This window comes from Polyodon spathula, chromosome 2 (assembly GCF_017654505.1).
Source record: "Polyodon spathula isolate WHYD16114869_AA chromosome 2, ASM1765450v1, whole genome shotgun sequence".
Taxonomy (NCBI): Eukaryota; Metazoa; Chordata; class Actinopteri; order Acipenseriformes; family Polyodontidae; genus Polyodon; species Polyodon spathula.
Window position 1 is genome coordinate 97582094 of NC_054535.1, and position 18809 is coordinate 97600902.

The following is an 18809-nucleotide window of genomic DNA, read 5'->3' on the forward strand; positions in this document are numbered from 1 at the left end:
GCAGGCCCAGGCGATGGCGAACTGGCATCCGCAGGCAATGGCGGGAGGGGAGCCCCTGGCCATGAAGGCGGCAGCAGGAGCTCCACTTCTCCCAGTGGTGGTGTTGGAGGCAGAGGTAGCACCTGCTCCTCTCCTCTTGATGGCAAAGGCGGTAGGGGCTCCTCCCCTTCTGGCTGCAAAGGCGGCAGGGGCTCCTCCCTTTCTGGCTGCAAAGGCGGCAGGGGCTCCTCCCCTTCTGGCTGCAAAGGCGGCAGGGGCTCCTCACCTTCTGGCTGCAAAGGAGGCAGGGGCTCCTCCCCTTCTGGCTGCAAAGGCGGCAGGGGCTCCTCCCCTTCTGGCTGCAAAGGCGGCAGGGGCTCCTCCCCTTCTGGCTGCAAAGGCGGCAGGGGCTCCTCCCCTTCTGGCTGCAAAGGCGGCAGGGGCTCCTCCCCTTCTGGCTGCAAAGGCGGCAGGGGCTCCTCCCCTTCTGGCTGCAAAGGCGGCAGGGGCTCCTCCCCTTCTGGCTGCAGCGGGGGGACCAGCAGACATGCTCCCTCTACTGGCGGAAAGGGAACCAGCAAGCTCTCTCCCTCAGCTGGTGGCAGTGGTGGATGCAGAGGCAGCAGGCATTCTTCTGGTGGGAGGGGAACTGTTTTTGGGGAACAGACAGGAATAAGTGAGTATCATAAAACATAGTTTGTTTGTGCCTGGTGATACAGGGATACATTGTCATTACTGGAGGGAATGCGTCAATGTTTTAACTAAATTGTTAATTATGCAGGGTTTCACATTTAGAAAAAGTTCAAGAGTACATAGTTTCAAATGACATTTGTAATGTGTTTCGAATCATTCTGGCTGGTTCTGGCATACTCAATATTGTGTGATTTTACCTGATTTCAGGAACTGCTATTCAGTTGTATGTCTGCCATAGATATATGCAATATGGGCAAGTTCAGCCAAGAGCACCAGCACCATCTAGTGTTTAGCTGTGTATTGCCACCAATACAAAATAAAACTCTATTCAATGAGGCAGATCACTAAATGACGTGTTCCTGAACTCAGGTAAAAACAACACAGATTATAACACAGACCTATCAACTCTAAGAAGCACGGTATTTCTATAACAGCAATAAGAGCTTGTCAGTATGGTTGTATTCTTTACAAAAAGACAGGGAGACAGTACAAAATTGCAGTTACTTACCTTTTATGTATAATTGGTTTGTAACTATTCTTAAAAGAAAATGATAGGTAAATACTGTTTTAGTGGCTCTATCATTCCTGTTAGTTATTACCTGTGCAATGCATGTATACATGAATGGGAAATGTATACAGGATGGTGGAAAAATTTAGAGAAATGTTAGAATTATATATATTTAATTTTTATATATTTTTTATATAATAGTATTATTTAGCTATCAGCAAATCAGATAAAGCTGATCAGAAATGAGTCAAGTAACTCTCTATAAAACATCTCTCAGACAGGTCCCCTCCACACAAGTCATGAAACCCAATGCCGAATGCTGACACAAAAATCATCCTAGTACAAGTAGTACAGTACTTGGTGGCTAAAGTAAGAAAGTTAAGGTGACCTGATATTTAGTAAAGGCATTTAGCTCATATATAAACTCACAGGAGGACATTATTTTTTTGAAATTGCTTACCTTTGTGGAACAAATCATGTCTCCTCTGTAATGAACATGCCCTCTCCTTTTAAACTCCATTAATACTGCCTGTGTAGAAAGTGAATCTAGGGAAGACAAAAAATCTGCTTGACTTTTTTCAGCAACTGTATTTCAATCACATTGACAAAACACAACTGTAATTAATTTCCATACTGTACATTGTAAACTTAATGGACTATAGAGTCGGTTATGTATTTGGTCACTAAAATTGTGCCCACTGTCCAGCTTCTTTCTTGTAAGTGAGCAGCCCTCTACAGATGGGCCAGACCTCCAAGATGGGGTGGCCCCCAGAAGGGTCTGTTTGCAAAAGATTCAGAGGGCAAGTGGTAGGTAATTGAAGGAATGCAAACTCTCTATATGGAGAATAGTTGATTGATTTAGGATTGATTGGAGCCCATTGTTCTGACTCTAGTATTGCACTAATAGCTTTAATAAAATAACTAGTATTGCACTAATAGCTTTAATAAAATAACAACTGATGGGGTGATATGTTAACATTGTAATTCCTTTTTGAGGTGCGGATGGGAATTCTTAACCCCTTATATTCTTATATTCTTTTTTCTCTTAATATCTAAAAGTTAATTGATTTATTGCAGACTAACTTTTACTTTTATTGCAAACATGATAATTGTGGAAGTTATGTAACCTGCTTCAAGTTAATCCATGAAACTATCTCCTGTCAGTTTAAAAAGCCCCTTGTTTCCATGAGCAATGAAAGATTAGTTAGCGAAACAGCTAGCTACGCATCTCTCATTGTTTGCCATTTTGATGCTATAATGAAAATGCAGATAGTTCAATCACCAAAAACTGTAAACAAGAGGTGTAACCAAAAAGTGAATTATCTGAGAAACTGTTCATGCTCTTATTTAATATGTTTGGTGGGAGATTTCAGTTAGATATGGTTTTAACCCTTCACAGAACAGCTTTTCGCTGAATGTAGTACAGTAGTCTCCATGTATAGGAACACCTCCTAAGAGAACACTTTGCCTAACGGAATACCCTTGTGGTGAAATTGATTTTTCCCATTGTAAATGCTCTGGCTAAAGGAACAGGAACTTTGCTTATAAGAACACCTTCTTGGCACTGATAGAGATTCGTTGACCATAGTTACAGGACTGTTTTGTAAAAAAGTGACTTGTCATTGAGAGTGTCTTAAGGGACACTGATTGTTTTATTAAATCTTTCCAGAACCGCCCTCATATCATTGAATTGTTTTGTATTCTGATTTCCATGAGTGCACCCTCTTTGCTACAAAATGGCTTGTAAAAAAGCAGCAAAATGCAGCATTCTGTTAAATAATGTGTATGTCTTGTATAGTGCTGCTGCATTTTGTAACGTGTGTAGGGGTGCTGTGTTAATTTAGTTTTATCAACATTGTTAACCCTAAGTAATTTCCATTATTTTTGCCTCTGCCATTGTGATAGATTGCAACACACCCACCAGCTAATTTCATAGTACATAGCGATAAGCTTTTTGACTGTGTTGTTTTGCTTATTTTATCATCATTAGTTTGTCTGTTACTTTATTATTATAGTTTATTAACACACACTTGCCTATTGTTTTGCTTTTACTTATTCGGTTAATTTCATATGTTGATGCACAAGTAATACATAAGTGTTTATTTATTTATTGATTTGTATTGTGTCTGGTGGCTAACTGCCTTAGAGAACACTTCGGCTTCCCAAAGGGTGTTCTCTTAGTCAGAAACTAGTGTAGTTTTACATGTTTACATTCAAAATCTCTCCCCCATGGAAGCAGGGGACACAATGCTGTAGCTGAACTGACAGAAGAGACTGATGACAAATACATTCATGAGATGCCAAGCGCAGATGAATCCCTCGCACAATTACCAGTCCCTTTATATATTAATTAAAACCTCCCAGATGCCAGTATCCTCATGATGGCTTTGCAGTGTATCTGTCATATTTATACTCTAAGGCTGTGACAATACTTTGTCTTAAGTACTGGGCCGATTTTTTCACAAATGTTTTTTTTTTTCTGTGAAAGCAAATGTATACCCTCATATGGGTTTATATTACATAAGCAATAAGGCATGGCAGGGTGTGTGGTATACTCTAATATTCACACACTCCGGGTGCGTTATAAGTCATGAGGTGAAGCCGAGTGGCTTTAACCGCCTGGCACGTGTCAATGTTAGAGTATATACCACACCCTGAAGTGCCTTAGTACTGATATTACTGCCCATTTTCATCATGACACAGCACAAATGAGTCTGCCTTTAAATCACGCAGACCCTTCCTCACAAGACCTGCAATAGTATCAGGTGAGAGTGTATTTTTTTTAATCATCCTTTGTTATCCGAGGTAGTAACAGGAGGTATCTATACTAGATTTGTGCTACAGCTTCACAGTGGTGAGAAAGACGTTATTTGCAAGAAATACCCGGTTACTTATCAAACTGACTTTGCAACAAAACATATTTTAACCACAAAGTTTCTTTTAAGAGGGACCCAAATATTTTGTGAAAAGCTGAAAATTTAAGAGATATTTTTAAACTAGTTTCAAAATGGGATAGGGAAATGTCGTAGTTCAGGGAGAAGAAACAGAGCGATCAGAATGGCGAGTTTTTAATTTATTTGAATACTTTTGCTTTTTTTCACTACTGTAATTAATCATTGGTGTCCGATTCAGATTAATTAAATATCTTTACACTTCGGTTTCCCAAAAGTTCAACACTTACATAAATTTTGTCGGTCATGTTTATTGCAATAAATTCCAAAATGTCTGCCGTTTTTGTGTTTTAATTCTAGTCGTATGGATTTATGCCAGTGATTTGCCCGTTTTTGAAAAAAAGTGCCGACCCATGGTGATATGCTGTAATAGCAACACCCCCATGTGACCTGTTTTGACAAATCAGGATAGAGTATTTATAATACCTATTTTATAACTTTCCAATGTGACACATCTACTGTATAGAAGACACGTGTAACCATGTTTAATTTCCACAATCTCTTTTATTTGATTTATTAAAGTACAATACAAGTTAATTGCAGGTTCATACGATATTCAAGAGAGAACAAAGTCCTCCCGTCTAAAAGTACTGAGCAAAATGGAAGGCAGAGCCATTGCCATCTAGGTGGAGATAAATCAAAGCTCGAGCAGATTCTCAATTGCCTTTTTTCATTATTAATACATTTACTACTGATTTATGACATCACAAATAATTCGTTCACTTATGAAAGGTACTTCTTCATTTTTTTTACCCCGTCGTACTTTTTTTAAAAATATGCAATATCCATCTAAAACATAATAAGTTGTACATGTAATGAAACTATGATAGTATGATTTCTAATTTAACATTACACAAAAAATGAAAAATAGCAAAGAAACACTCATCTTTGACAACGTTTATCCTGTGCCAAAGTTAACTTCCTGTTCTGGATACGTCACCACAAATCTGTCCTGCCACAATAGCCTACAATTGTACCAAAATTCATAGGAAAAGTACAGTCCACCTAGCCTTCATAGCCTAAACTTCATGAGCTGACAAGTCTACCATCCAAACAAAAAGTAAAAACAAATGCATTTTTTTTTCTTTTTAACCAAAAAAAGATTGTAGAATGCACATTAAAAGAGTTGTATATAATAAACCGTGGCAGAATATCCCCTGAATGAGGGTAAATGACGAGTGGGATTTCATTATTTATTTTTAAATCCATGTTGTTTGACTTATACCCACACCGCAGATAATAGTAAATCAGCATTTTATATGTGACAGAGTGTGAGAGAGAGAGAGAGAGAGAGAGAGAGAGAGAGAGAGAGAAAGAGAGAGTGATATGAATAAATCATATCCGGGTAAACAGGTTGTGTGGGCGAAGGGAGTCAGAGTGTCTAATGCTTCGGGGTATGATTCTCCTTGAAGCATGGAGCAACACAGAAAGCTTGGTGCCACTTCTTCACTGTCACTTGATGTTGGTGGTAAATATTCTTTGCTCATGTCTTCACTGACCCACTCACTGACATCTGATTCAGTGGAAGTATGTATTGTATGTATTTGAATTTAAATTGGAATCTGATTTCAGTATTATTACTAACACTAGTTTACAAACACTGTTGACATTTTTGTGACTGAGTATATTATATGTAATTTAGTCAATATCTGGCAGAGGGCGCAAGAGACCAAAAAAACGTGTTACAGAAACCTAGTGTTACAATATTATATGATCAGGGGTTTTGTAGGCTCAGTAATTCAAGTTTAAAGTTGCAGAATATACAGGTACATTCGTTCTCCCTGGAAACCAGAGAACAGTGAATGTACCAGTACGTTCGTACTACTCAAGGGGTTAAATAAAGCTTGCAAATTATTCACAAAATAGATATTCCCATTATTTTGTATTGCCATTTGGCTGCTGCTCGCAGGTTGGAAAGCTGTCTCCCTGAGATTAGCCTGAGGGATCTGTAACATTCCTGCACTAGACAACTTTAGAGGGACAATTAGGTCAGACAGATGGGGTCAGTGTCAAATCATGCACCAGTAGAAGTTTTTTATAGTCAATTCGGGACTTCACAGAGAGCCAGTGTAGAGACTTCAGGACAGGGGTGATGTACTCAGTTGATTTTGTCCTTGCAGAGTTTTGAAGCAGTTGAAGTTTTTCAATGTGCAGTCGCTAACATCGGAAAAGAGAGAATTGCAATAATCCAGTCTTGACATGACAAATGTATGTACGAGTATGTACGAAATTTTTACACTATTATTAATGTGCATATTAATACTGAGGTCTTTATCAAAGATGACTCCCAGATTATTAATGGTTGAAGAGGGAGAAATGGCTGTGTTTTGTATGAACAAGGCATGCTGATTCTGACCACAGGACAATGTCTGCTCGAAGGTTAGTGGTGGCAATCTCAAGTGGAGATTGCCACCCACTTTCTTCTAGTTTTCAACACAGGTGCTGCCTCCCTTATGCATTTGTCGCATGAATCTACTAATGTCATTTCCAGTTGAACCTTGGTGCATTTAAACTCCTCGGTTAGAGCAGAGATTGGAAGCTGCAGTATTCCTTTACCATAAAGTCCCACTCTGCTGAGGCAGCGTGGAACTCCCAACCATCTCCTGACGTATGAACTGATTAAAGCTTCCAGCTACTCAATTGTTGTCAAGGAAACCTTGTATACAGCCAGTGGCCACAGCAGCCTTGGCAGTAGACCAAACTGAAAGCACCAGAGTAATTAGCATAATTAGCAAGCGTGGTCTTCATGTAGCATCCTTCAGACTTTATGTAGAAGGCTGGTATATGGTTCAGAGCTGACAGACTTGTAATATCATTTGTAAAGCTGCAGATCTAACTGGCATCCAAACATCCATTGCAGGCATTGTTGTGGCTTATCTCTTCATCACAGTATTCAAATTCTTATTTGTTATATTGTTAATAAGGCCTGGCTGCCATGTACTTACTGGTGACTTTTTAGTATCTCTTTAGTTAGTCCATTAGTCTTAAGAGAATATATATATATATATATATATATATATATATATATATATATATATATATATATATATAGATACAAACTATATATTATATATAGCATAAAATATTCACTAAAACTCATCTCATTTATGAATTTCATTATACAGCTTGTTCAGCAATTGTCAGCCAATACGTACACAATGACATTTACTTAAACACCTTAGTTTACTTTATTGAACAGAGCCCTGGCCATATAATCAATTACCTCAAAAGGTCCCTTTGGCAAAGTGGTTAATAGTGTGCAGGTGCAGGTGATCATAAGTAGACAGACAATTATAATTCAGATGCAATATTGTTTAATGGTTTGTAATCCAATTGCCTGATGGTATAACAAGTCCACAGTGAGTGCTCGAGTGCTCGTAGTTAATATATGGTTCTTAATGAAGTGCAGTGATATTATGCTGGCCTTTGGCAACAGCTCTGGATCTTGTTAGCCGTCTAAACAAAAACAAACAGTATTTTCAGACAAGACAAAACAACAAAACACTCTTGACATATTTCATAACACTGGTCCTTCCGGTTCGTTCACTAGCCATAACTGAAAGAACAGATTATGTTGCTTCGTCCCCTTTTTGTACATCATAAATGATCCCTTGGTAAATGACTGTAGCTGCTCCTCCAATCCACGGCTGCCACATAGTTTCCTTTCCAGGTTGATGCATTAGTGCACCGAGGCTCCGCCCCCTTTCTAGATGACAACTTCCTATTAACCCGGGGAATAAATTGTCAGGCCAAACAGTCCAGGGTTCTCTGTTCCTGTTACTTAGTGCCCTCACAGGTCAGGAGGGAGATTTACCACCAATAAGTCTTTCTGTAACAGTCCCACATTGTCATAAAAACAAAACTTTATTAAATTACTGAGTTAACTGCACAGTTATTTAATTATTTGTAAATAAAATGTGGACATTTTCAGAATGTGTTTTATAACAACTTTAAAATGTCTGAAATAATTTCAGATTTCAGTTCAGCCAGTGAAGCTGAATTACAGAAATTCTCAGCTGGAAACATGTAAATTTGGCAAAACATGAGAAATTTGGCATAGTTGGCAAACATTATCCATGTATTGAGATTAAGATTTTGCAAATCGTGCAGACATACTTAAGGGGTGTTTGGGTCATTTACATCAACCCAGCACAATATATTAATTTACATCTCAAGATTTGATGCTAATGTAGCAAGGGATTTTAAGTTGTGTCTGCTCATTACGCTATACCAGTAATTATATATGTAGCTATGAACCCCACTCTGTATTTCAAACCATTAGGCATTTCTGTGATCCAGAGAGAATAATTAGAAAAGGAATGTATGACGCTGATGATGGGAATAATAACTTGACAACAATTCAAGCAGGATTCATAGCTCAGTAAACCATGTTTTGTATCAGCCTAAAACCAGAGCAAAGAATTCGATGCCAACAATTCGACTGGGCCTTTCCCCAAACATTCCCTTTCTTCAGCTCATAATTCCCCTTTTTATTCCCTTACAGACCCGTTGAGAGAAATTTGGGGCCTCAATACATCATGGTGGTTGGGTGCCACCCATCCCATGTATTTTTTAATTTAAACAGAGGATTGTGTTAATCAGTTACCTAACTTAAAAATATCTGAAACAAAAACTTTAAACACAGTTTTAAAATCATTAAAAAAAAGCCTTTAATGCACAAAAATCAACTTGAAACGGAAGTCCATCTTAAAGAAAACTTTTAACCCAATTCTCTTTGCAACTTTCTGAATGGAAATACACAGTATTACTAGGAAGTAGGCAGGAGTTTAATTCAATTGTTATTGGGGTTTTCACAGGCTTCAATCACTTGTGGATGTATGCTTCTAGATTTAAATATACGTTTTTTTTTAGAATGGCAGATTTATAAATAATACAATGTATTTATAAATGTGTGAGATGGAAAGACAATGATTCTTAGAGGTAAATCTCCCTCCCGACTTGTGAGGGCGCTAAGTAACTGGAAAAGAGTACCCTGGATTGTTTGGCCTGACACTTCATTCCTATAGTTAAAAGGAAGTCGGTCATTAAGAAAGGGGGCAGGGCTTCGGTGCACTAACTCATTGACCCGGAATGGAAATGATATGGCAGCGGCGGATTGGAGAAGCGGCTGCAATCATCAACCAAGAGGTCGTGTGTGACAATATAAATAGGGGACGAAGCAACGTAATCTGTTCTTTCGTTTTGGTTAGAGATCAACCTGGAAGGACCTGTGATTTGTGTAAGAAAATGTATTGTGAGTATTTGTTTGCTTTGTCTCTAATTGTGTGTTGTTATTAGTAGATGGCTAACATGTTCCAGAGCTGTCGCCAAGGGACAGCACTGCACTTGTATCAGTATTAAACTGTATTTGCACCACAAGCACTAATTCACTCACTAACAGAATTAGCGTGTGTGTTTTGTGTTTCATGTGGGTGTATGAAGAACGGGTCTATTATTTCGGGACAAACCCAGGGATTACAATTTAAGTAATACATGCCGCTTTATTACTTAGCATCGTTTATTGTTTATTGTTTTGCTGTCAGGCACTGGATATACAAACTTATTAAACAACTTTGCACCTGGATTATAATTGTCTGTCTGTCTATTGCTCACCTGTACCTGCACATTGTTAACCACTTTGCCACGCAGTGATACTTTATTTCCCCTAGATTTTGAATTGAGTAACACTATTCATGGTATACTGTGTATATGTATATGTATATGTATATATGTATATATATATATATATATATATATATATATATATATATATATATATATATAGACACACACACACACACACACATACAGCGGCTCTCAAAAGTATTCACCCCCCTTGGACGTTTCCGCATTTTATTGTGTTACAACACGGAATCAAAATGGATTTAATTAGGAGTTTTTGCCACTGATCAACACAAAAAAAAGTCCATAATGTCGAAGTGAAAAATAAAATTTACAAATTGTTCTAAATTAATTACAAATACAAAACAGAAAATAATTGATTGCATAAGTATTCACCCCCTTTGCTATGACGCACCTAAATAAGCTCTGCTGCAACCAATTGTCTTTAGAAGTCACATAATTAGTTGTCCACCTGTGTGCAATTAAGGTGTTTCACATGATTTCAGGTTAAATAAATCTATCTCTGGGAGGTCCCACAGTTGCTTAGTACATTTCCTAACAAAAACTACATCATGAAGATGAAGGAACATTCAAAGCAAATCCAGAATAAGGTTCTTCAAAAGCACCAATCAGGGTAGGATATAAGAACATTTCCAAGACATTGAATATCCCCCGGAGCACAGTAAAATCCATTATTAAGAAATGGAGAGAATATGGCACAACTGCAAATCTGTCTAGAACAGGCCGTCCTCAAAAACAGAGTATCCGGGCAAGAAGGGCACTAGTCAGGGAGGCCACCAAGAGGCCTATGGCAACTCTAAAGGAATTACAGTCTTCCATGGCTGAGCTGGGAGACAGTGAGCATACTGCAACATTAAACTGGGTGCTTCACAAAACTGGCCTCTATGGGAGAGTGGCAAAAAGAAAGCCATTGTTGAAAAAAACTCACATCAAATCTTGGCTAGAGTTTGCCAGAAGACATGTGGGAGACTCTGAGACCACGTGGAAGAAGATTCTATTGTCTGATGAGACCAAAATAGAGCTTTTTGGCCTCGACGCTAAGCGCTATGTTTGGCACAAGCCTAACACCGCACATCATCTTGAGAACACACCCCTACCATGAAGCATGGTGGTGGCAGCATCATGCTAGGGGGATGTTTCTCTGCATCAGGGCCTGGAAAGTTTGTGTAGAAGGCAAAATGGATGCAGCAAAGTACAGAGAAATCCTGGAGGAAAACCTGCTGAAGTCTGCAAGAGACCTGGGACTTGGGAGAAGATTCATCTTCCAGCAGGACAATGACTCCAAACATACAGCCAAAGACAAATTGGAGTGGCTTAAAAACAAAAAGGTCAAAGCCCAGACCTTAATCCAACTGATAATATGTGGAAAGAGTTGAAAATTGCTGTTCACCAAAGGTCGCCATCCAACTTGAAGGAGCTTGAGCAATTTTGCAAAGAAGAATGGGCAAAAATTGCAGTGTCCAGGTGTGCAAAGCTGGTAGAGACTTATCGAAAGAGACTCATGGCTGTAATTGCTGCCAAAGGTGCCTCTACCAAATATTGACTCAAGGGGGTAAATACTTATGCAATCAATCATTTCCTTTTTGTATCTGTAATTAATTTAGAACAATTTGTAGATTTTACTTTTCACTTTGACATTATGGACTTTATTTGTGTTGATCAGTGGCAAAAACTCCTAATTAAATCCATTTTGATTCCATGTTGTAACACAATAAAATATGGAGAAGTCCAAGGGAGCCGAATACTTTTGAGAACCACTGTAATACACTTCTTAAAGACTACTCTCACCAATGACCCACTTTTGAGACCGATCCTTTTGAATCATTGGTTATTGTTACAGTTTTGGATACAAAAGCAAATGCAAATAAGACCATCTACCATCAAGTCAAGTGGGTTAGGTTTGATGCTCTGCCTATTATGACAAACTGGCATGTGAAAATATGTATACTACAGAATACTAATGTTAGAAACACCACATACATAAAAAAAACAAATCAGCCACCTGCAAGTCCTTCGTCACAAAAATGTACATTACATATTGCTAGTAAGTTTGAGTAAATTTAAATTTCCCATTTCTAGAAAACCTATTTCTGTGCTGGTATTTCATAATAATTTTAGGTGATTTTAATGCTGTTGTACAATAAGTAACACCCAGGTTGTAATAATCAATAAAGACCTGTAGTATGTTTTTCCCCCCCACACACACTGCAAATTCTTTCCATCATGATTTATATTACTGATCACATTGCCTAGTATTTATTTTAGGGATAGCTTGAATGTATTTATATTGTTTTGCACATTTTTAATTTGCAAGTAGTTGGTAAGATTAGAGTGGTATTATCTTTCACAATTACACCAGTGTCTCCCATGACATAGACAAATATACCTAGTGCCTCAGTTTAAATGGGTTATATGGGTTTTATACATTAAACCAAGTGCAACTTTACTTGCTTGAGATGCTGCAATCTCTTTTTTTTTTAAATGAAAGAACAAATATTTGTTTTTCAATTAATAGGTTAATATAAATACAAATTTGACAAATTACAATTTACAAACCAGTGTATTGTGACTTGAGGCTAAAAATACTTATAAGAACAAGGGACAGACATACTATAAGAATTATTCTTTGTATCCCTCAAAGCCTTCACACACCAGACGCAACGCGATTTTTACTGGGGCGACACGACAAATTCTCTACGAAAACACCGTGCACACCAGAAGAGATCACAGACACGACGCAACAGCTGGAAATGTGTCAATCTAAAATATTATTACGAACAAACACAATAGAAAATGGCTTATTATTATAGGCCTGATGATAATGACAATATTAGGCGGTATGCATTTAATCATGTATGAAATGATATAAACCAGGCACACCCAGATCATTAGAAATTGATTCCGATATTACGTTTTTGGCTTGTTTTTTTTTTTTTTTTTTTTACATAATTGTTTTGACTCTTGTCAAAAAGGCCAGGAAAATGAAATACTGCAAGTATGACCTTCACCTCCATTTTCAGGGAAAGTGTGTGACAGGGTGCCCACCCCTTGTGTGTATTTTATTATTTTGAGTGGTGCGTGTGGGTGGTGGCGTCAGGCCAGGAAATGAAACAATAACAATGGTTGCACTGGCAAAATGGTGCTGCTGCGCTCATATTTAATAATGAACAAAATAAACAGTTTAAACAAAAGGACACACAACACAAAGCAAAGGGCACTCTGAAATACTAACAACTCTAAACAAGTATATTTTATACATAGCATCAATTAATCTGTTAACTCGGGATATGGTTACTTTCTGCACAAGGTTTTTAAATAAATAAACAAAACACAAACGAACTGCTTTTTGCCGTCATCTTAAGTAGTAAATAATCATATCAGATTGCTTTCATACGTCCACACATCAACACCAAATATTTATATAACAATAATACTAAAAATATTATTAATATTAATAATAATAAACATGTGACGGGTAGGCACCAGTCACAAAGTGAAACAGGGTTTCATTTCAAACCACGTGACATGAAGCTGTTCTGATTGCTCAGTTGTGTAGTTGTCCCGCGACAAATTTGAAAAATAGGACCAGGTGTTGGAATTTGCGGCGAAGTTGCTTGTCGTGTCGCCTTTGGTGTGAAAGGCGCTTTTGAAAAGCATAGGTTTTATTGATTTTCTCACGTCTGGTGTGTAAAGGCCTTTTGAATAAAAGCTAAGGAAGACTCGAGGAATAAAACACAAACAACTTGAGGTATTATTCATAACCAGTTTTTATTTAGACATTTACACTAAACATTGCCACCACCTGGAAATTGTAAAAATGATTTTCCATCTTCACATCTTCTGTGGCTTATTCAACAGGAAATTAACAAGTAGTTTCAACACATCATCATTTAACCCAACCACTTCACCGTCTTTCACCTGCTCATACAAGCGCATGCTCTCTGTGCCCCAGCATATGTTCTTCCGGGGGTTATCCTGGTCAGTCTGAACCGTGAGGGCAAGGGTATTCAGCTGATAACAGAAAAAGGAGAAATACTGTCCATCTGTTACAACAGCTTGGGATACAAATGGGCGTGTCAGATCTTCATGGCTCCAGAACCCTATTTAAAAAAGAAATAAAATAAAGGAACATACTGTAGTGAGTGATTACATGATAACATAGGTATAGACACATTGTAATTACAAAGGAATTTGTAGTATAACTGTAAAAATATTTACTACCAAATTTAGACAAAAACAAGCAGCTTTAAAATTACATTAATAGCACTTACCTTTACTTTGTATTTTTCAACAGTTCGGAGTGTAATTGCTATTTTTTTGTGCGTGTGCAAGACCTTACGTTCTTTGAATGGCTCCATCCATCCATTTAGTTTGACCTCTAACTTTTTTTTTTTTTTTTTTTTTTTTTAAACTGAGACTGTAGATTTTACTGCAGGATTATTAACGTAATACTTAGTGTAAATATACAGTGTTGTTATAACACTTCATTCTTGAATGTTTTTAAAATCTAATGTACTGTCCCATCTGCTTTGTACTTAATAGATCAGATACAGGATTAACTGACAGAATCTGACTTTTAGAGTGTCTTATCTAAGGGTTCAAAAAAGGCACTGGTAGTCATGGAGATAACCTTGTTGTAATGAGGAAGTGCAAGAGAAATTATATGTTTTTAAGAGCTGGGCTTTCCAAAACACATCAAAACACTCACAAAGCATTGGTTCTCAATTATGCTCAGGTACTCTTGTACTCCATAGAGCAGGATTAAGTAGTGCCTCATCACTCTGACATTATGCAAACTCCAGTAGTCTACAATGGAGACCCGTCAGCATTTGATTGATTTATTTTTCACTGACATACTGGGATAGTATAAGTACAAGTTCAAATAATCTACAGTATGTTCCCTTTTAAGTACTCTGGGTTTAGTCAGTTCAGGCTGAATTAAAAAGTTTGCTTTTAAAATATGTACTCATACATTTTCAGAAATGTGTGCTAAGCTGATAAAGCATTTTGATTATTGTATGTAGAACACTGCCTGACCTTCTTGATAGACGCTTTATTGTAATTTGTACAAAGAGATCATATTAAACTTTCATTAAATTACTTTGCAATATGTAAACCACACATAGCAAACTGCTCCAAAATTACCTTGATACATCGCCTGGGCTCCAGTCCAGGCAAACAGGCTTGCAATGGCATTTGCTCGCAAACGGACTTCAACCTGGTCAGCAAGATTTCCCTTTATAAGTCGGCCTCTCTTAAATCTGTCATGAACAAGGTGAAACTGGGTGTGGCCATAGCTGCATGGATCTGTCACCTTGGACCCTGTAAAAATGAACCAACATTCTGTTTGCACCCCATTGTTTACAGATGCAACCATTGTAACTGAATTTGATTGATGGAATTTAAAAACATGCTGTCAGTCTGTGATTATAACATATCTCAGGAAACGAAAATTTTAAATAAAAATAAATAAATCTTACCTATAAAAATGTTGTTATCATACTGTCTTTGGAACATTGGCAGTCTGTTAGGCTCAAAATGTACCACCGGAACTTCGGCAGAAACTGATTCTTGAAGAGGCAAAAACTAAGACAAAGGAGAAACCAGATTACAATTAAAACATGTATGGCGAACATCAAGAGAAAACTGGTAAATAAATAAAAGGGGTATATGAATGCTTTAGCAAAAGGTACTAATGAACTAATATTGATTTCTGCATAAGGGTTGTTCACAAAATTACTTATTTGCACACATTTCACTAATGTATATATGTATATTTTTCTTTAATTATGTTACATTTGGTATGTCATTTTATTTTATTAACAATTAAGTCAAATAAGTGCCATACCTCTTCAAGCTGTTCAGGGACTCGTATCTGACAGTGAGGCTGATCATTAATCTGAAATCTGATTGGGTCGACTCGACCTCTGCGGTGTCCACGAGGCACGGTTCTCTCGCCTCGCATCCAATAGAAGCTCACTTCAGGATTGAAATCTGTTCAAATCACGAGAAAAAACTTTCAATCATATGCATATTTTCTTAAAAGCACATGTACCACACTGAAGTTGTACTTAAACAACAGCTAACATTGTATTATCTTGGGACCCATTTTTTTTTTTTTTTTTTTTGGGGGGGGGGGGGTTACTATACATCAATAACACACCTCAAGGTCCTCAATCTGGTAAATTGCAGCACACAAACCAGTCAGCTTCTGACACTTGCTTTTTGTAAGCATTAATTCGCTTAAATATAGCCAAATATCACAGTTAAACATACCAATATGCTTATCTGGGAAACATGGATTGCTGCCAGTAAGCATCCATTCCAAAAACTGCACCCGCCCACACTTCAGTGGGGCTGTGTGTTAAGACTTCTAATCGACTTTTCTACCGTTTTCAATGTTCATACAAGGACACTAGAATGACGTATTTCTGTTTCTGCTACCACTGTAACTTACACACAACACCCACGCAATAACACAGCACAAAGCAAGAGATTAAGCTTACCCAAACTTGACATTTTTAACAGCGGGTTGTATTTGGCTAATGAGCTGGTGACGCTGGACACCAGGTTTGACAGGAAGGGTGCAACAAAGTGCTCCTGCTCCTTTTGCAGAAAAGGCCTCCTCTTCTTCAAATAAAAGTTCTCCTGTAAAATGCCATTACCCACCAGGGATCGCAGCTCACTGAAGGTATTCTCATCAAGCACGGTCGGGTCCACACCGCCAGCTGCAGGAGGAACCTTGCCATTCTCTTTATCAACTACCTGCCTACCAACACTGCATTTTCCAGGGAGCCCAGGCAAGAATACCGTCTTTGTGAAGTGTTGGTACCAACGGTCAGCATTCAGTGTAAACGTCTGCGGGTACACGACATACTTTTTTCGCTGAAGTCTCGTAAGCAGCCTAAGTTTGTCTTGCACTAAGCTGGCAGCGCGTACCTGGTTGTAATAATCTTCTTCCCTCCTCTTTTTAGCCGATTTACTTTTGGCTGTCCGGGAGGGGATCACGGGGGGGTAAGCAGGTTCTCGCACTACTGGTTCGCCGTGGAAACCTTGTGTGCACCTCAGTAAAAACACCCTCGTAGAGCAAAACTGCAGCAAGGGCAACCGACTGGGAGCCGCCATGATTTTCAGCGGCGTCTGACAACTGTCTAAAACTCGCGAGACGCGTTGTTAGTGATAGAAATCTGTGTGGACCAATAGAAAGGTGGTATTGAGGCAAATATCCAATCAGATTACAACAGAGACGGGTTCCTGTCAAACTCTCTGTAGAATACCACGAGATTTCTGTCAACAGGAGGAGTAATGAAAAGCGTGCATTCTGCGTGACGTGTGTACAGAGTTAGCTGAAAGTTTGGCATCATCTAGAATTTTAGGGTTGAGATAATAAAAAATATATATATATATATATATATATATATATATATATATATATATATATATATATATATATATATATATATATATATTTCTTTTGATTAAGACCTGCAGTGTTCCATGTTAGATTACGAAATGTTTCATTTTTTTTTTTTTTTTTTTTTTAATTTTGTCAGTTTTTCGTTAAGTATATGGAAAACAAAGCAGTATGTAATTCAATATGTTAATGTAACATTATCCAGCAGGTTTCATTCGAAATAGTTAATGAAGTTGTGTGGTGCAGTTGTGGCTGGCCAGTTTGTCTGACCTGCACTGATACATTTGGAAGGGAATGCAAAAGCAGAACAGGAAGACTGGGTTTATTAACTGTCTTCCGTTCAATTGTGTCAGGGAATCCTAAAAATAAATAAATATATAAATAACAACCTGTTGAAATGTTTTAGCAGCAGCATGGCACTGTTATTGAAGTAATGTACGCGTGTACCTACCAGTACAGTAAGTGGGAAATATTGGGCAAAACCGGCAGTTTAGCATATCAGTAGCTTGATATAACAGAACAACTAGGCTTGGAAATAAGGGCAATACAGAAAATGAACAGCAGGTGGTGCTGCGGGAAAACGATGCAACTTAAGAAACTAACACATTGAATGTTGAATTCATTGTATATGAACCAATAGAGAAATAATCCTTAATACCCCTCAAAACAAACCAATGTCTTTCCTAATTTAATTAGTTTAGGTTTAAAAACAAACAAAATAAATATGTGTACTGATGCACTACATGAAACACGTTCTGCAAATATACCACCTGGGAGTAGTACAATGACTGTTTTGGTGGGGAAATGGTACAGATGGGCTAGTAGTTGCCTTTCTTCCTTTTGTAAAATGAAATCTGTAAGTATGTGTTCTCATAGCCTGGATACTTGATGGTAATTTGGGGTTGTGTGTGTAAAATCTATAATTCCATCTGTTTTTCACTTTTCAAAATCATTAAAACCTAGTTTGGTTGGTATCTTATAGCAGTTGGTGCTGTTTGTGGACGTTTGTTTTTGTTTGTGGACTGCCACAGAAGCCACCTGCCTTCATTAATCAGTTTATGACTAAGTTTACATAGCACTGAATTCTGATAGCATAGTGTATGCATTGCATGATGTAATTGTCTATCTGAGCGTGTGGCTAATTCAGTAGGAAAACAGTAGGTTGAGTATGAAGCCATTAACACATGGTAGGGTTGTCTTATGGTCTAATATTAGTACACCTAAGAGTGTTGTTATAGGGCCATATTTCAACACCCTGGGGTATGTTATTGCACAGCTGCCCCATCCCTACTAAAGTGAATTGGTTGTCAGTTGGTTGTTGCAAGCTGTGCCTGGGATGGTGACATATTTGCACAAGTTGGAACACTTGAGATTGCTCCATCTATTCTATTAAAAATAAAAGGTTTGATATCGTCCCATAGTACTGGTAGTGCAATAAATGCATGTCCCGCATAATAATACCTTAAAAATAATATCCTTTTTATCTTTGACTTCAACAGTTAAAAGCAGTAGAGGTCTATAGAGGTCTAATATTTTTGTCTCCTTGTTATTTAATTTTTTTGTGTCTGGCCTGGACTTTTATCCAGCTAAGGTCATCAGTGAAATGAGTTTGCTGGTCTCA

The 18809-nt window shown here is 37.8% G+C and overlaps 1 protein-coding gene across 1 annotated transcript; it reads right to left on the reverse strand.

Moving 5' to 3' along the window:
- Positions 1-13516: 13516 nt before the first annotated feature.
- Positions 13517-16931, reverse strand: LOC121304679 (28S ribosomal protein S30, mitochondrial-like). The gene is made up of 5 exons (XM_041235953.1): positions 16281-16931; positions 15623-15768; positions 15255-15360; positions 14920-15096; positions 13517-13874 (listed from the first exon to the last, which is right to left on the reverse strand). Exons 1-5 carry the CDS (start codon positions 16897-16899, stop codon positions 13606-13608), a joined length of 1317 nt encoding a protein of 438 aa, XP_041091887.1. The 5' UTR covers positions 16900-16931; the 3' UTR covers positions 13517-13605.
- Positions 16932-18809: the final 1878 nt, after the last annotated feature.

What these genes read in the sequence shown, in the direction of transcription:
- LOC121304679 (XM_041235953.1), bottom strand. Translation starts at nt 16,899, where the DNA reads ATGGCGGCTCCCAGTCGGTTGCCCTTGCTGCAGTTTTGCTCTACGAGG. An exon ending in TGATAACAACATTTTTATAG is followed by an intron (nt 15,097 to 15,254) that starts GTAAGATTTATT and finishes TCATTTTTACAG; the next exon opens with GGTCCAAGGTGACAGATCCA. An exon ending in AGCCCAGGCGATGTATCAAG is followed by an intron (nt 13,875 to 14,919) that starts GTAATTTTGGAG and finishes TTTTTTAAATAG; the next exon opens with GGTTCTGGAGCCATGAAGAT.